Genomic DNA, 17,519 nt, shown 5'->3' on the forward strand with positions numbered 1-17,519 from the left:
AGTCTGAAAAAAACTCATTTTGCCAATTCCAACAATTTATCTTCTGTGAAAGGATGTATATAAAAGCACTTTGGAAACTACAAATGTTACATATAATCAACCCAGCATGATTTTTATTATGTATGTAACACATGTAGATACTATTCAGATTAAAATTGAAACTTGATTTTTAAAAATGATTTAAATAAATTTTCAAAATGTTAAAATACAGAGTAATGCTATTATTTCCTAAAGTGATACAAAAGGAATAGAGATTTGAGATAATTTAAAACTAAATGCATATGAAAATATTCCAAATACCCACAATCTGCTTAGACTGTTATATATTTGGAATTTTCCTTTGTATAATTTTACAGATAATTATTTTACTTTGTAGTATGATTTCTGATTGAATTTTAAGGAGTATTACATTGGCATATGATCTTTAAAAAAATCTATCAAAAGACTCACTTCAAACTAATTGAGAAGTTTATTCCTCAACATTATAACAGAATTTTAATTACACAAAGTGATTAACAAAGGCTGAAAAAGTTAGAATTGAGAGAGAAGTAAAAATGAAGCACACAAAAAGTACAGATTTAGTACAGAAAAACTAAGGCAAAGCTCTTAACCAATAGAAGAAGAGTAAAAGAATGATTTGAACTGTAGGACAGGTCTAGCTACTTTTAACATACCCAGTTCTAGTTTCTGACAAGAGGGAATCTCTTCTGTTACCGTAATGAAGTAGCTGTGCAATCCCTTGAAGGCTAGCAGCAAAGTGGCACAAAGTGTATAATGAAAATGATAGGCATGATGTAGGAAAGACTCTGCAATGATGAAGCTACAACCCTAAACAAAGAACAAATTTGGAAAACAAAACATTAGTAATCAAGAATATAAAAATATTACACTTCAAACTTGGAAAAGATATACTAAGCATTTGTCAATTACATAAGAAATTCAACATATTTAAGAGAGCTGTTCATAAAAGTAAACACATAAAATGTGGCCACAGTAATTTCAGTTAAGAGTTGTGCTCTACCACTAAGCTATATCCCAAGTGCTTTCTTAAAACAATTTTTATTTTGAGATAGGGTCTCATTAAGTTGCCAAGGCTGACACTAAACTTCTTGCTTCAGGCTCCTGAATGTCTGGGATTCAAGCATGTGACACCATACATGATTATAGTAGATTTTTATAAACAAAAAAGCAGATTACATTATCATTTTTGGTAACAGGAAATCCATATTATATTGAGGGACACTCTGCATTTATAGTAAAAGTCCTTCTTCCTTTTATAGTAATGGCTATACTTGTACTACTCTAAGTTGGGTCTCAACTCTGGACACTGTTCTTTAAAGGCTCCTTTAGAAAGATTCAACCAGTTCTGTTAAGGGAGCAGGAACTGACAGTCACAAGTTTAAAAATATTTAACTGGTTCTCAAAGATCTCTGTTGACTAAATTTGGTAAAATTTTGAAATATTAGGTAGTTTTCATACTACATAACTGGAACTAACCAATTTGTTACAATTATATTTAGATATCTTAAGTTGTTGAGCCCAAATAATTAACAAAAGAAATACCACATTCACAGATAAAATAGTTTCAAACATTTCTTTTAAGATAAGGGCAAATAAAATAAGAGGAAACAGAATATTTATAAACATATTCAATTCTTACATCTGGTGATAACTGTTTTGTGTAGTTAATCCCAAAGACCACACTTTCAAGAGTAGGAATCACAGAATCTTTGTTTTGTGCTGGTGCATTTCTATTTAACCAAGTAGTCTTCACAGGACGAGGAAAGCTGAAGGAATAAGCAAGCATTACATTATTATTGCTTTAACAGTCTACTGCAATCTAGCTATTTACAAAAGAATATATTAGAGGAATAGAAAAGCAAAGGATTTGTTAGATTGTAAGTTCTAAAGTATTTTAATCTGAAAAACTATAAAAAATACAATGAGTATTAAAAAAATAAGGCTAGATATTTGATAACTGTCTATCTTTGGGCTTTAGGAAGTCTCAAAGGATACTAAAGATGAAATAGGGTAGGATCCTAGAGTAGATAAGGGACAAACGAGAGTCAAGCTTTGATTTGGAAATACTGATCACTAGTCACAAAGTTTCAAAAGTTAACAATCAAATATGAATGCTATTTACAATAATAAAGAGTTCTCATTTAAATACAGAAAAAGAAAAATTAGTAAAGCTACCTGATACCTCTGTTTCAGGAAAAAATAGGTGGTTCTTTCCTTTAATTCTCATTACCAAAATGCTTTGAACTTTATTAAGATAATTTTCCTAAGAGCTTCAAAGCACCACTTCAATCACATAGTATATAAACTACTTCTGTTAGTACTAACATTATAATTAGTATTTCATAAATTCCACAGAATAAGTATATTTGTTTGATTGTTTAAATATCATATACAATTGTATTTGAGATAAAGTAGGTCAAAACATTTGAACTGTTTGGTAGTTTGGCAAAAGGAAAAAGACAGAAAAATAAATCAGTTTTGCCATAAGTAAAAAGTAGTGTTTGTCTACAAAATCAATTTACTTTGCAAAAATAAATTATCTATATCCTGCCAAAAAGGGAATTGTAAGTCAGTAGTAAACTCTACTTGCTACAATTTGTTTTTCAGAAGTTATAAAAAAGTTGTTACTTAAATATAAGATAGAGATCATACTAAAAAACAAAGAAATGTTAAACCCTTTTAGTTTAAATAATTAATGTAAGGTTTATAGTTCATTGACTATATAAATTATTTTAAGTAAAAATAACATTTTAAGAAGATAATTTACAAGTTAGTATTTTTTTTCTAATCTGTTCAGTGAACAAAAAAACCATCTATAATAAACTTCAGGAAAAACTTGTTGAAGCATCAGCAGCAAAGAATGTTACCTTTACACACAATGACCCCTTTACCAGCACACCACCAGCAAAAGCTTTTTCTTATCCTCTGTGTCCCCCTTTTCTATCTTCTCACTTACAGGCAAGGACAGGCAGGGGAAAATGCTGCTGCTTTCAAGGCAAAGTTCTAGCAGCAAAAGAGTAGACCTAAGGGTCCATGGCAGACAGGTGATGAACAGTATCCTAAGCTGTTTTTCTTTCCCAGTTACTAACCAGAGCTAACACTTAAGCCTCTAGGTTTCTAATTCTGAACCAAAAATGTCTTCTTCCAGGAGACAGTCTCTAGGAAATGAGCTACCCCTTTCTCCTACTTGTCTGTGAAAAACTAGTGCACTGTAGGGGAAGCACACTAACCACTTGGGATAGTGGTGTGAATATCACCACTCTATTTAATTAGAGCCTTAAAAAGCAACATTAAGAACATGAGCTAAATTTTAAATTGTACGTTTTTCAGGAGAAAAACTAAGCTAGCTTTACAAAGATCGTCTTGGAAGTTTCTTTTTTTTTAAAGTTACAATAGTTTAATGAGGGATTTTACTGAAGCTACAAAAACGAGATTCAGAAAACAATAGCAATATATTTTATAAACAAACTTTTGGCAGTAAAACCTGGCCATGTAATTCATATTAAAGTAGTATTTTACATTACTTGATGTAGAGTTTGCAAAAACTACTTTCTTGTCAAAGATGTTTCAGTTAAAATGTTATTACACACTAAACTATTCTGGAACAACTTCCAAAATGTTTTGAAGTTTATAAAAAAGTTATATATAACAAACACCTTCCTGCTTAAAAAGCTACAGCAACTGAGCACAGCCTCTCGAAGGCCTAAAAGGTAAGACAAAGATAGCAAAACAACCAGTTACAGATCTTATTATAGAATATGAAGGTAAAGCAAGTCAAAATAGTCTTATTCTTGGCTCTACACCCCAGAGATAGGTGAAAATGATCTCCATGTAAGAGAAAAGGGAGCAATACAATGGAAAACATTCTCAATTATGGTTTTTAAAACATGTAAAGATATTCCACAAGAGGCTGTTATTTATAGTTAATATGTTAAATTGTGTTAGGCTTCTATAAATTCTGAGGCTAATTCTACAAATTGACCCACTTAGCTTTCTGATAAATCAGCTTACCATGGTATCCTTTAAGCATCATCCCTAATACAGCTGTCAGAATCAGATTTGTGTCAGAGAGGGTAGACAGTTCAGAAATCAAATTCACTTGAGGTCTTTTCATAGAGGTTACTGATCTGAAGTGTTCATCAATTGCCCATACTACAAGGATGCTGTTAAACTTATAATCTGAAGGATTTGAATTGTATTCTTATGTAACAAAAGATAATTTGACTTCCCACAGAAGTGGTTAGAAAAAAATTATTCTAACACACTTATTATGATCCAGAAAAATTATGTCTTCACATTAAACTATATGACGTAGTTTAAAAATTTGAGGTAAAAATCCATAGAACTGGTTAATAACTTAGAAAGCAATAATTACCGTACAGCATAGCATTAACAAGATAAAATTAGCCCATCCAGAGAAGAAACAAAGAAAACTAAGAAAAAATTTATATATTTTCCGAGAAAAGGAGTAATAACAATAGAGTATTAGATTAAAAAAACAGGTACAGACTAAACAATATTATATGGTTATTTCTGGATTGTATTCTTTCACTTAGTCAACTCATTTGGGATGAACAAAGGTTGTTCCATACTTCTGTAAGAAAAATGCTACAATCTAATGATCCATCACTCTTAATCATTTTATTATGTTTGTATAAAATGAAAGTTTTTTGTTTTGTTTTGTTTTTTTCCCTGTTTTGGTACCAGGGATTAAACTCAGGGGCAGTTAACCACTGAGTCACAATGCTAGCCCTTTTTTAAAAAATTTTGAGACAGGTTCTCACTAAGTTGCAGAGCCTTGCTAAGTTGCTGAAGCTGGCTTTGAACTTGTGATCCTCTTGCCTTAGCCTCCTGAGCCACTGAAATTACAAAATTCCCAGCAGAAGTATTTCTTACTAATTATGAATTTAAAAATTCTTTACCATTTCATTATCTTTATCAAAGTACATGTTTTCATTATAAAAATGAAAAACATTACATTACTAAGGATAGGGTATTGGTTAAAGTTACCTTATTAGCGGCTGGTGTAGTGCAACCAATGATGCATGGACTGTAACAGACACAACAGAAAGGTGGAAATAATCAAACATAACATTGATATGATGATGGAGTCCTCTGTAGAGGTTAAAGTGCAGCTTCAATGTTCGGCTACTTATTAGTTGCAAGGCGTTCAGATCACCTGCCCTATAAAAAGCAACACATTTGCATATAAATATTTAGGAAAGGATGTTTAGTAAAGGCCAATATTTTGTAGGGCAGCTTAAACTACAAAAACATTTGCTAAATTACTTTTTTTTCTTTCATTGTGCTAGGGATCAAACTCAGGGCCTTAAGGATGCCAGGCAAGTGCTCTACCACTAAGCTATACCCCTAGTTCCTGCTTAATAATTTTTTAAAAATTTAGAATGAGAATAATGTTAGGAGCCTCAAATTTGCATTAGGAAACAATATGAAACATACCAAGAAAGTAACCAGATTCTACTTGCCATTCTCTTTCAGTCCATGATATGGTCTATAATTATCCCTATACAATGAGTCCTTTTTATACTTCAGTAATTAATCTCATCTTAAATTTTACTCCATGGGGAATACTGTTTATTACAAGACTACAGTATAACATAGGTTAAAAATATAGTGTAAAAATCCCAAAAGATACTTCAAATTATTTTTACTGTATTAAATGCTGCTAAAAATGGCAAGTCACTGTTTATTCAGTAAAATATTTTTATTATATTTAGTCTGTCATTACATCTACACATACAAAAATATGCAACAATGTCATAAAAATTATAACCAAATATACTTTTACAAATATACACATACATTATAACTACTTACAGCTAATATATGAACTAACTATTGATTTTGGCTTATTCCACTTAAAGAACTGACTTGGTTAAAAGCAACAAAGAAGCCTTTAAAAACTCTTGTAATAAACAAGTATCACACAGGAGCAGTAGTTATTAAATAAAAAATTCTTACTGTTCTATGATAGTGAAGAGGAAATCTAAAGGAGTCCTTTCAACAATGTAACTAACTACTCAGTCCTACATACATTCTGAATTTATGTACAATTTTTAAGTAGTAGTTCTAAAACTTCATTGAAATGGAGGGAAAAAAAGGCCTCCAAAAATAAAATGGCAAAATAGATCTCTGATTCTTGTTTTAAATGATTAAAAGCACAATTTGTCCCTAAAATATATGTTCAGATGTTCAGGTGTGTGGGCAAATTCAGGGTATCTAGCCTTAAAACTTCCTCAAGGACAAAAACAATAGTCAAGCCTAAGAGTCATCAGTCTTGATAATTCTCAGATATCAACAAAGTTTCACCTAAAGAAGGCATAATTCATACTACTAAGAAAGATTTGCCAATGATAATTCAGTTATATTTAAATGCCTCATGATAGTGATATTATATCAACTGTATAATTTCTAGAATCTTCTATTTCTTCATCTTATCTGATTTTGCTACCTGGAGTTAAGGAATCAGCCTGAGCACGAAAGAGCAGTTCTAATCACTCTCCCAAAAAATAAACAAGAAAGGATGGGCTGAATTCTGAAAAGAAAATGGGGAATCTAATAAATAACAGGCATGAGTATACCTAAAGAATTCTTAACTGTTTGACTAGCCTACTTACGAATAATCTCCATCTGTGAAGTGTAGATCCAAGGATAACAGAAAATTCATTTCCTCAAGGGTTTCTTCAATCTAAAGAGAAATTATGAGATGCTTTATGAATATTCAGAAAGTTAGGAATATACCTTAGAAAGTTAGAAATATACCTTAATATAGACATTAAAAAAAGAAAAAAATTTGTATCTACATATATGTGAAGAGATGTTTACCTTTTTTTCATCCAACAACATTTTAACTTTGAAGAGCATAACATCATTTAAAACGACCTCTTCATTTTTGTACAGAATTTGAAATGTTTTACTGCAAATCAGAGAATCATGAACTGAAGCTGGAAAGGCTAAAGTCATACCTAAAAAAGATAAGATGTAATTGATAGGCAAAAGACAAAATATAATAGTATAAGTACTTTTCCTTTAAAGTACTAAAGCTTGATTACTCCATTATTATTACTTTACATAGAAGTATTAGAACATTTCTTAAAGTTTACTAATTTCTGTGATGAAAATGAATAAATACATTATAACCATTATAAAACTGTTCTATGACTAAACCTAATCTGAAAGGTAAATAAGGCAATAATTCACACTTCAACTAGACTTTGATGCATTTAACTGATTTTATCAGGAGCATTAATGACTTGTGCTTTGCTAAATGCAACGGAAAATTCTCAGCCCTCACTTACTTGACTTAAAATCAGCATGTAACATGGTTATATATTATCTCATTTTTACAGTTCTTTAATTTGGCTTTTTGGACAAGTTTAGTCTTTTTTGCTAGCTTTCCTCTATCTCACTTCACCAAGAAGCAGCATAGTAGTGATTAAGAAAACAGACTTTAGAATCAGACTGGTTAGATGTAAAATCTAGCTCTGCCCCTTACTAGATCTGTGATCTTTGCCAATTATGCTCCTTTCTCCATGCCTCACATCAAATTCTTCAGCAAACTCCACTGTCTCTTCCAATAAAACAGCCAATATTTGTTGAGTAAGAATGCTAGAAATACTCAAACATAACTAAGTGGAATTGTAAGGTCAGATAAGAAATGATTCTAAATTGCTCTGGAATGACTAACAATAATTGTCAGTGAAAACTACCTATACACTTAATTGATAGCAATACTTAAAGCTTTTAAAAAGACATATCACTGACTTATAGATAATAAATGTTTTAATTTATTCTCAAACCAACAGCAATGACAATAGACATGCAAATTCCTTTTAGTCACTTATTCACATCTAATTAGCAAACATTTCTGGAAAGACTATATGTGCCAGGTACTTTCTAAGTGTTAGTGATATATAATAAAATCCAAGAATTAAAAATCTCTGACCTCGTAAAGCTTACATTCTAATGGGGAAGGGGAATACAGATTTTTTAAAAAATTAGTACATGATACAATATGAAAGTAATGATTACTATGGAAAAAAATGAGAAGGAAGGATGAGCAAGACAGTCATTCTGAACAGAAAAGTTAGGCAATGTTTTCTTGAGACGGTAACCTATCGGCAAAGAATGGAATAGATTCCTTCCCCTACTGCATGCCATTATGTTGATGCTCCTCTTTCAACCCTGTTGAAGTCTAGAGGTTTATTCTCTGGAGAGGATAACAAAGAAGCCCTCTGAACTCAAAGTTACCGGCAATACTGAGAGCACAATTATAGGAGCATAGGCATCTTATATGCTAAATGCAAAGATTCCCAGATTTCTTCCTCTACTGTGCTCCTAGAAAGCTGGCAGCTAGATTCTTCCTTTCCAGAAAGGAGATAAACAAGAGTCTTCTCTGACAATTTAAGAACTGTCAAGAATTTTATCTTATGTGCAACCAAACTAACAACTAACCTGCCACAGCTTCATAGTTGCTGATAGAAGACATAAGACTCTTGGGATAAAGACAAAAATATTTCATTATTCACAGCAAAGCAAGCAACATGAACTTCTCATTCACATCAGTTCATCTTATGCCCATGGCCACCAAGACCTATGGGAGTGATGTGGAGGCAGACAAAGGTGGATAATATGCATACTATGGGTTTCTGGTCACAACTAAGAACTCTAATTTTTGAAAACTTCAATCTTTTCTGAGTAACTGTAAGAAAACTTGTCAAAACTTTGCATAAGCTTACTCTGTTAGTCTGTAACAGTCTTTCAAGTGTCTTTGCTCACAAAATGTAAGAAACATGGGAAACTGGAAGATTTTCAACAACGTACAGGGTAAAATCTTAGCTTAATAGTTTTGTTTTTTTTTTGTGTTTTTTTTTTTTTTTAGTTGTAGATGGGACAAAATACCTTTTTTTTAATTTGTTTTTATGTGGTGCTGAGAATTGAACCCAATGCCTCACACATGTTAGGCAAGTGCTCCACCACTGAGTCATAACCCCAGACCTCAGTTCTTAACATGGGGACTTTGACCAACAATGACTTATCAAGTAACCTATCATCTCTCTAAAATGAAGATCAAAGAGTCAAGTCCCATATATGTTATCAGAATCACCAATCAGCTCCCATTTCAGTCATCACTGAACTGAGGCCTATCAGACATCTGAAGTAAGATCGGATTAGTGTGCCTCAAAAGACAGATATGTTGAAGTCTGTCATATGATTGATCTCCACTACCACAGTACCATATTTTAATCCAAAGAAAACTTTAAAACCTGAACAGATTCTTTTTAGTACTTGGACTGTTGGAAGGTGCACTAATAAGATTTCTGTTCTATTGCCTTACATCATTTTAGGATATTTTCACCTCACAGAAGCTTTCTGCTTTGTTATGCTCCTAAGAGTTGGAAGAAGGTCATGGTAAGTTTAGATGCAATACGTTGGATATCCAATTTTTTATCACATTATAGCCTTGCTGGAAGCTCCTAATGTGGTGAGCTCTACATTTTATATAATTCATTTTTGATATTACCCATTAACTTCCTCAAAGGAGATCTTAAAACCTTTTTGATATATAGAAGCATACTATAACCCTGAAACTGTTCAGCTTTCTTATTCTGGGAACCTGTTAAGTTTGGATGTGCAGTGTCCCCCAAAAGCTCATGTGTGAGACAATGCAAGAAGGTTTAGAGGAGAAATATCAGGTCATGAGTCTTAATCCAATCACTGAATTACTCACACTGTTAGGATTAACTAAGTGGTAACTGAAGGCAAGGAAGGTGTGGCTGGAGAAGGTGGATCCCTGGAGGGCATGCCTTTGGAGTATATATTTTTTATCTGGTGAGTGGAGCTCCCTCTCTGCTTCCTGATCATTATGTGAGCCACATCCCTCTGCCATGATGTTCTGCCTCAGCTTGAGCCCAAAGGAATGGAGCCAGTTGTCTATGGACTGAGACCTTGAAACCAAGACCCTCAAATAAAAGTTTCCTCTTCTAAAATTGTTCTTGTCAGGTCTTTTAGTCACAGCAGCAAAGAAGCTGACTAAGACTGAGCCTTTTAAAAATAACAGTAGTATTACACCTTTCTTATACAACTGGATTTGTGCTTGCTATTCAGTTTTGTCACACTCAACCAGGTCTTTCACTGGATACATCCAAAGATGATAAAACTAGAGAGAAAGCAAAAGAATCATTAACATGAAAGTCAGGATGAGCATTCTGAAAGTCAGGAGGATTTGAAGGTACTGGTAGTATTATAATTCTTAAAGGGTCAAATCCCTGGGAATTCATTATTTAATAAAAGTGTTATCATATAACCTCATGATGTGTAACAACTCACAATAAAAATTACTCTGTTATGTATTATCCTGTTAAATGGAGTGAATCCAACTAAACCAAACTTTACCTGACCTCATCTAATTCTGCAAATTACCTCTATATAAAAGTGTTAAAAAGGATAGAATGCTATGCAACTTCTTATATCAGAATGAACTTTGTGGAGTCAGAAAAGGCTGTTGATAAGTATTTGAGTTGAAATACCATGAAAAAGAGTTAGTCAAATAAAGACAAAACATAACATTTCAGGAAAAAGGAAGAAAAATTTTCTTCTCCCAACCCTGGTGACTGACCGCAGGAGTGTTCTACCTCTGAGCTACATCACCATCCCTTTTATTTCATTTATTTATTTATTTTTTCTTTTTTTTAAATTTTGGCATTTACTGCTATGAATTTCTTTTTTTTTTTTTGTATAAAATCATGACTTCATTTTTATGCAAAAACCAATTTTTATCTCTAGGGCCCATTCCATGGAGGTAGTATTATTTCAATTCCATCCATTCAGGGTCTTCAATGCACTGGTGGTTCTGAAATGTTGCCTGTACAAGTCCCTCAAAGAGAAGCTTCAAGATGTCTATCATCCTGTTTGGACTTGGACATTTGCTCATAGGACTTGTTACCTTGAGGCCCCTTGGGTCTAGGCCTAGCCCCGGGGGCTCCAGTGGCACTGTTCCTGGTGCCAGACACAGTGTGGGAGCACAGGCAGTATCAGGCCAGCTCACAACAGGGTATGTGACACTCACTGTGAGAACCTGGGCCAGTCATTCAGCCAGGAACTCCCCTGAGGCTCTCAGAAGGGAGAAATTCTTCTGTTTTTGGAGTTTTCATACCTTTTTCATAGTTGACTGCATTTCAGGGAGAGAAGTGGTCCCTCGAGATTCACCACTGTATGTACCATAATTGTTTTATCTTTTTCTTTGTCTGCAGCCAGTGGGATATTTTCTTTTTCTTCTTCTTCTTTTTTTTTTAATTGTAAACAAATGGGATACATGTTGTTTCTCTGTTTGTACATGGCGTAAAGGCATACCATTTGTGTAATCATAAATTTACACAGGATAATGCTGTTTGATTCATTCTGTTATTTTTTTCCTCTCCCCCACTCTTCCCACCCCTTTTCCCTCTATACATTCCTTCCATCCTCAATTCTTGTGCCCCTCCCTAATACTAACCCTAAACCTAACCCTAACCCTAATGCTAACCCTTCCCACCCCAAATTATATGTCATCATCCGCTTATCAGCGAGATCATTCATCCTTTGGTTTTTTGAGATTGGCTTATCTCACTTAGAAGGATATTCTCCAATTTCATCCATTTGCCTGCAAATGCCATAATTTTATCATTCTTTATGACAGTAATATTCCATTGTATATATATGCCACAGTTTCTTTATCCATTCATCAACTGAAGGGCATCTAGGTTGGTTCCATAGTCTGGCTATTGTGAATTGAGCCGCTATGAACATTGATGTGGCTGTATCTCTGTAGTATACTTGATTTTAAGTCCTTTGGGTATAGGCCAAGGAGTGGGATAGCTGGGTCAAATGGTGGTTCCATTCCAAGCTTTCTGAGGAATTTCCATAGTGCTTTCCAGAGTGGCTGCACTAATTTGCAACCCCACCAGCAATGTATGAGTGTACCTTTCCCCCACATCCTCGCCAACACCTATTGTTGCTTGTGTTCTTGATAATCGCCATTCTAATTGGAGTGAGATGGAATCAAAGGGTAGTTTTGATTTGCATTTCTCTTATTACTAGAGATGTTGCACATTTTTTCATATATCTGTTGATTGCCTGTACATCTTCTTCTGTGAAGTGTCTGTTCATTTCCTTAGCCCATTTATTGATTAGATTATTTGTATTCTTGGTGTAGAGATTTTTGAGTTCTTTATAGATTCTAGAAATTAGTGCTCTATCTGAAGTATGATTGGCAAAGATATTCTCCCACTCTGTAGGCTCTCTCTTCACATTACTGATAGTTTCCTTTGCTGAGAGAAAGCTTTTTAGTTTGAATCTATCACAGTTGTTGATTCTTGCTTTTATTTCTTGTGCTATGGGAGTCCTGTTAAGGAAGTCTGATCCTAAGCCAACAAGTTGAAGATTTGGAACTACTTTTTCTTCTATAAGAAGCAGGGTCGCTGGTCTGATTCCGAGGTCCTTGATCCACTTTGAGTTGAGTTTTATGCAGGGTGAGAGATAGGGGTTTAATTTCATTCTGTTGCATATGGTTTTCCAGTTTTCCCAGCACCATTTGTTGAAGAGGCTATCTTTTCTCCATTGCATATTTTTGGCACCGTTGCCTAGTATGGGAAAATTGTATTTATTTGGGTTTGTGTCCATGTCCTCTATTCTGTACCATTGATCTACCTGCCTATGTTAGTACCAACACCATGCCGTTTTTGTTACTGTTGGTTTGTAGTAGAGTTGAAGTTCTGGTATTGCGATACTCCCTGCTTCGTTCTTTCTACTGAGGATTGCTTTAGCTATTCTGGGTTTCTTGATCTTCCAGATGAATCTCGTAATTGCTTGCTCTATTTTGTAAGGTACATCATTGAGATTTTAATTGGAATTGCATTGAATCTGTATAGCACTTTTGGATGTATGGCCATTTTGACAATATTAATTCTGCCTATCCAAGAACATGGGAGATCTTTCCATCTTCTAAGGTTTTCTTTAATTTCTTTCTTTAGTGTTGTAGTTCTCATTGTAGAGGTCTTTCACCTCTTTTGTGAGATTGATTCCCAAGTATTTTATTTTTGTCGAGGCTATTGTGAATGGGGTAGTTTTCCTAATTATTCTTTCCAAAGATTCATCACTTATGTATAAAAATGCATTAGATTTATGAGCATTGATCTTGTAACCTGCTACTTTACTGAATTCACTTATGAGTTCTAAAAGTTTTCTGGTGGAATTTCCAGGTTCCTCTAAATATATAATCATGTCATCAGCGAACAGGGATAGTTTGAGTTCTTTTCCTATTCGTATCCCTTTAATTTCTTTGGTTTGTCTAATTGCTCTGGCTAGAGTCTCAAGGACGATGTTGGATACAAGAGGTGAAAGAGGGCATCCCTGCCTTGTTCCAGTTTTTAGGGGGAATGCTTTCAGTTTTTCACCATTTAGAATGATATTGGCCATGGGCTTAGCATAGATGGCCTTTACAATGTTAAGGAATGTTCCCACTACCCCAATTTTTTGTAGTGTTTTGAGCATGAAGGGATGCTGTATTTTATCAAATGCTTTTTCTGCATCTGTCGAAATAATCATGTGATTCTTGACTTTAAGTCTGTTGATATGGTGAATGACATTTATTGATTTTCAGAGGTTGAACCAACCTTGCATCCCTGGGATAAAACCCACTTGATCATGGTGCACTATCTTTTTAATATATTTTTGTATGCAATTTGCTAAAATTTTGTTGAGAATTTTTGCATCAATGTTCATTAAGGATATTGGTCTGAAATTTTCTTTCCTCGATGTATCTCTGTCTGGTTTAGGTATCAGGGTGATATTGGCTTCATAGAATGAGTTTGGGAGGGTTCCCTCCTCTTCTATTTCATGGAATACTTTGAGAAGTATTGGAATGAGCTCTTCTTTAAAGGTTTTGTAGAACTCGGCTGAGAACCCATCTGGTCCTGGACTTTTCTTTGTAGGCTTTTGATGACCTCTTCTATTTCATTGCTTGAAATTGATTTATTTAAGTTGTGTTTGTCCTCCTCGTTCAGTTTAGGTAATTCATATGTCTCTAGAAACTTGTTGATGTCTTCGAGGTTTTCTGTTTTGTTGGAGTATAGATTTTCAAAATAGCTTCTAATTATGTTTTGTATTTCACTCGTGTCTGTTGTGATATTTCCTTGTTTATTCCGAATTTTAGTAATTTGAGTTTTCTCCCTCTTTCTCTCTCTTAGTGTGGCTAAGGGTTTATCAATTTTGTTTATTTTTTCAAAGAACCAACTATTTTGTTAATTTTTCCGATTGTTTCTTTTGTTTCAATTTCGTTGATTTTGGCTCTGATTTAACTATTTCCTGTCTTCTACTACTTTTGGTGTTGGTCTGCTCTTCTTTTTCTAGGTCTTTGAGCTGTAGTGTTAAGTAGTTTATTTGTTGATTTCTACTTCTTTTGTTGAATGGGCCCCATGAAATAAATCTTCCTCTAAGTACTGCTTTCATAGTGCCCCAGAGATTTTGATATGATGTGTCTTTGTTCTTGTTTATTTCTAAGAATTTATTTCCCTCCTGATGACTTCTGTTATCCATTCATCATATAATAGTGTATTATTTAATCTCCAGGTATTGGAGAAGTTTCTGTTTTTTATTGTCATTTATTCTAATTTCAATCAATTATGATCTGATAGAATACAAGGTAATATCTCTACTTGTATTTGCTAACAGTAGCTTTGTGGCATAAAACATGGTGTATTTTAGAGAAGGATCCATGTGCTGCTGAGAAGAAAGGGTATTCGTTCTTTGTTGGACGGTATATTCTATATATGTTCGTTAAGTCTAAATTGTTGATTGTGTTATTGAGATCTATGGTTTCTTTATTCAATTTTTGTTTGGAAGATCTATCCAGTGGTGAGAGAGGTGTGTTAAAATCCCCTAGTATTATTGTGTTGTGGTCTATTTGATTTCTGGAATTCAGAAGGATTTGTTTGACGTACATGGATGAGCCAATGTTCGGGGCATAGATATTTATGATTGTTATGTCTTGCTGATTTATGCTTCCCTTAAGCAGTAATGTAATGTCCTTCTTTATCCCTTCTGAGTAGTTTTGGATTGAAGTCCACATTATCTGAAATGAGGATGGATTCTCCAGCTTTTTTGCTGTGTCCTGTACATGGTATGTTTTTTCCCATCCTTTCACCTTTAGTCTGTGGGTATCTCTTTCTCTGAGATGAGTCTCTTGCAGGCAGCATATCGTTGGATTTTTGTTTTTAATCCAATCTGCCAGTCTATGTCTTTTGATTGATGAGTTCAGGCCATTAACATTCAGGGTTATTATTGTGATATGATTTGTATTCCCAGTCATTTGACTCATTTTTGTTTTTTGACATGATTTGGTTTCTCCTTTCTTTGGCTATTCCTTTAGGCTAGTTCCTCCCGTTGCTGATTTGCATCGTTGTTTTTCATCTCTTCCTCATGGAATATTTTGCTGAGAATGTTCTGTAATGCCAGCTTTCTTTTTGTAAATTCCTTTAGCTTTTGTTTATCATGGAAGGATCTTATTTTGTCATCAAATCTGAAAGTACATTTTGCTGGGTATAAGATTCTTGGTTGGCATCTGTTTTCTTTCAGGGCTTGGTAAATGTTGTTCCAGACCCTTCTAGGTTGTAGGGTCTCGATTGAAAACTCTACTGATATTCTTATTGGTTTCCCCCTGAATGTAATTTGATTCTTTTCTCTTGCGGCCTTAAAATTCTGTCTTTATTTTGTATGTTAGGTATTTTCATAATAATGTGCCTTGGTGTAGGTCTGTTGTAATTTTGTATATTTGGAGTCCTATAAGCCTCTTGTACTTGGTTTTCCATTTCATTCTTCAGATTTGGGAAATTTTCTGATATTATTTCATTGAATAGATTATTCATTCCTTTGGTTTGTTTCTCTGTGCCTTCCTCAATCTCAATAATTCTTAAATTTGGCCTTTTCATGATATTCCATAATTCTTGTAGATTCTGTTCATGATTTCTTACCATCTTCTCTGTGGTCAACTTTGTTTTCATGGTTAAATATTTTGTCTTCAATGTCTGAGGTTCTGTCTTCCAGGTGTTCTATCCTATTGGTTATGCTTTCTATGGAGTTTTTAACTTGGTTTATTGTTTCCTTCATTTCAAGGATTTCTGTTTTATTTTTTTTTTTTTCAGTATCTCTATCTCTTTATTGAAATGATCTCTTGCTTCCCGTATTTGCTCTTTTAATGCAATCATTTAATGCCTGCATTTGCTCTTTCATCTCCTCGTTTGTTTCTCTGATTGTTTTCATTATGTACATTCTGAACTCCCTTTCTGACATTTCTTCTGCTGTGCTGTCATTGGGTTTTATTGATATAGTATCTAGGTTTGTTAGGGACATTTTCTTCCCTTGTTTTCTCATATTGGTCAAATATCAGTGGGACTCTGAGATACTGCAGATTTCCTCTATTGGCTTATAGTGTCCCTTAGATTTCCAGCGTATCACCTCCCAGCCTTCAGTAGCCTGAAGTCTTGGAGGAACTTGATAATGCAGTGCTTCTGAAGAAAGCTGCCTCTAGCCTGCTACTGGTTCCAGGGCTTGGAGCTGGCTCTGTGTGGAAAGGCTCTCACTGGGCATCTGCTCTGAGAAACTGGTCGTGAAAGGAGCCTGCCGCCGGAGGGAGCAGGGCTGCTTGGGGAAGTCCCTGGCTGCCCTGCCCTGGTCCCTGAAGCTGCCTGCGGGCCGGAGCTTGCCTCTGACTCCTGGACTTTGAGCTGGCTCTGTGTAGAAAGGCTCTCACTGGGCGGCCTGCTCCGAGAAGCTGGCCATGCAAGGCGCCCACCGGCAGAGGGAGCAGGGCTGCCTGGGGAAGACTCTAGCTGCCCTGCCCTGCTCTGAGAAGCCTCCCCTGTCCGGGCCTGCCGCCCGGGCTGAGCTTCACCCAGTGGGGGAGACTCACCCCGTGGCTCTATGTTAGTCTGAGTCTCTCAATGCCTCCCCTTCTTGAATCCTGGGTTCTGGAGTGACAGGAAATGTAGTCACCCGCTAGTCCACCATCCCTTTTATTTTATTTTTGAGATGGGATGTCCCTAAGTTGCCCTAGTGGGGCTTGAACTTGCCAACATCCTGCCTCGGCTTCACCAGTAGCTAGGATTATAGGTGTGAAGCACATTATCTGAAAAGAATAGACATTTCTTAACGGCAAGGTCCATGTCTGACATATTTCTTATTTCATTACTTACTGAACATGGTTAGCACTATGTATGTAGAGAAACTACAACCCAACAGTGGAAAATATTATGAGGTTCCTCAAAAAATTAAAAATAGAACCACCGTAAGACCCAGCAATTCCACTTCTGGGTATTTATCCTAAAGAATTAAAAACAGTATCTCAAAGAGGTATTTGCACTCCCATGTTCATTCAAGCATTCTGTATAACAGTCAAGAGGTATAAATAATCTAAATGCCTCCCTACAGATGTATGGATAAAG

The 17,519-nt window shown here is 34.8% G+C and overlaps 1 protein-coding gene across 9 annotated transcripts in view; it reads right to left on the reverse strand.

Annotated features, from left to right (window-relative positions):
• FAM135A (family with sequence similarity 135 member A) overlaps positions 1–17,519 on the reverse strand; it is a 112,041-nt gene that overhangs the window by 59,945 nt on the left and 34,577 nt on the right. For all 9 annotated transcript variants that reach the window (XM_079146490.1, XM_079146491.1, XM_079146495.1 and 6 more), the window contains 5 exons: positions 6,868–7,007; positions 6,660–6,730; positions 5,032–5,205; positions 1,661–1,787; positions 675–828 (listed from right to left, as the gene is read on the reverse strand). In XM_079146490.1, the coding sequence (XP_079002616.1) occupies positions 675–828; positions 1,661–1,787; positions 5,032–5,205; positions 6,660–6,730; positions 6,868–7,007 (666 nt within the window). The remainder of the gene's footprint in view (positions 1–674; positions 829–1,660; positions 1,788–5,031; positions 5,206–6,659; positions 6,731–6,867; positions 7,008–17,519) is intronic.

This window comes from Sciurus vulgaris, assembly GCF_902686455.1.
Source record: "Sciurus vulgaris genome assembly, chromosome: 7".
NCBI classification, from domain to species: domain Eukaryota; kingdom Metazoa; phylum Chordata; class Mammalia; order Rodentia; family Sciuridae; genus Sciurus; species Sciurus vulgaris.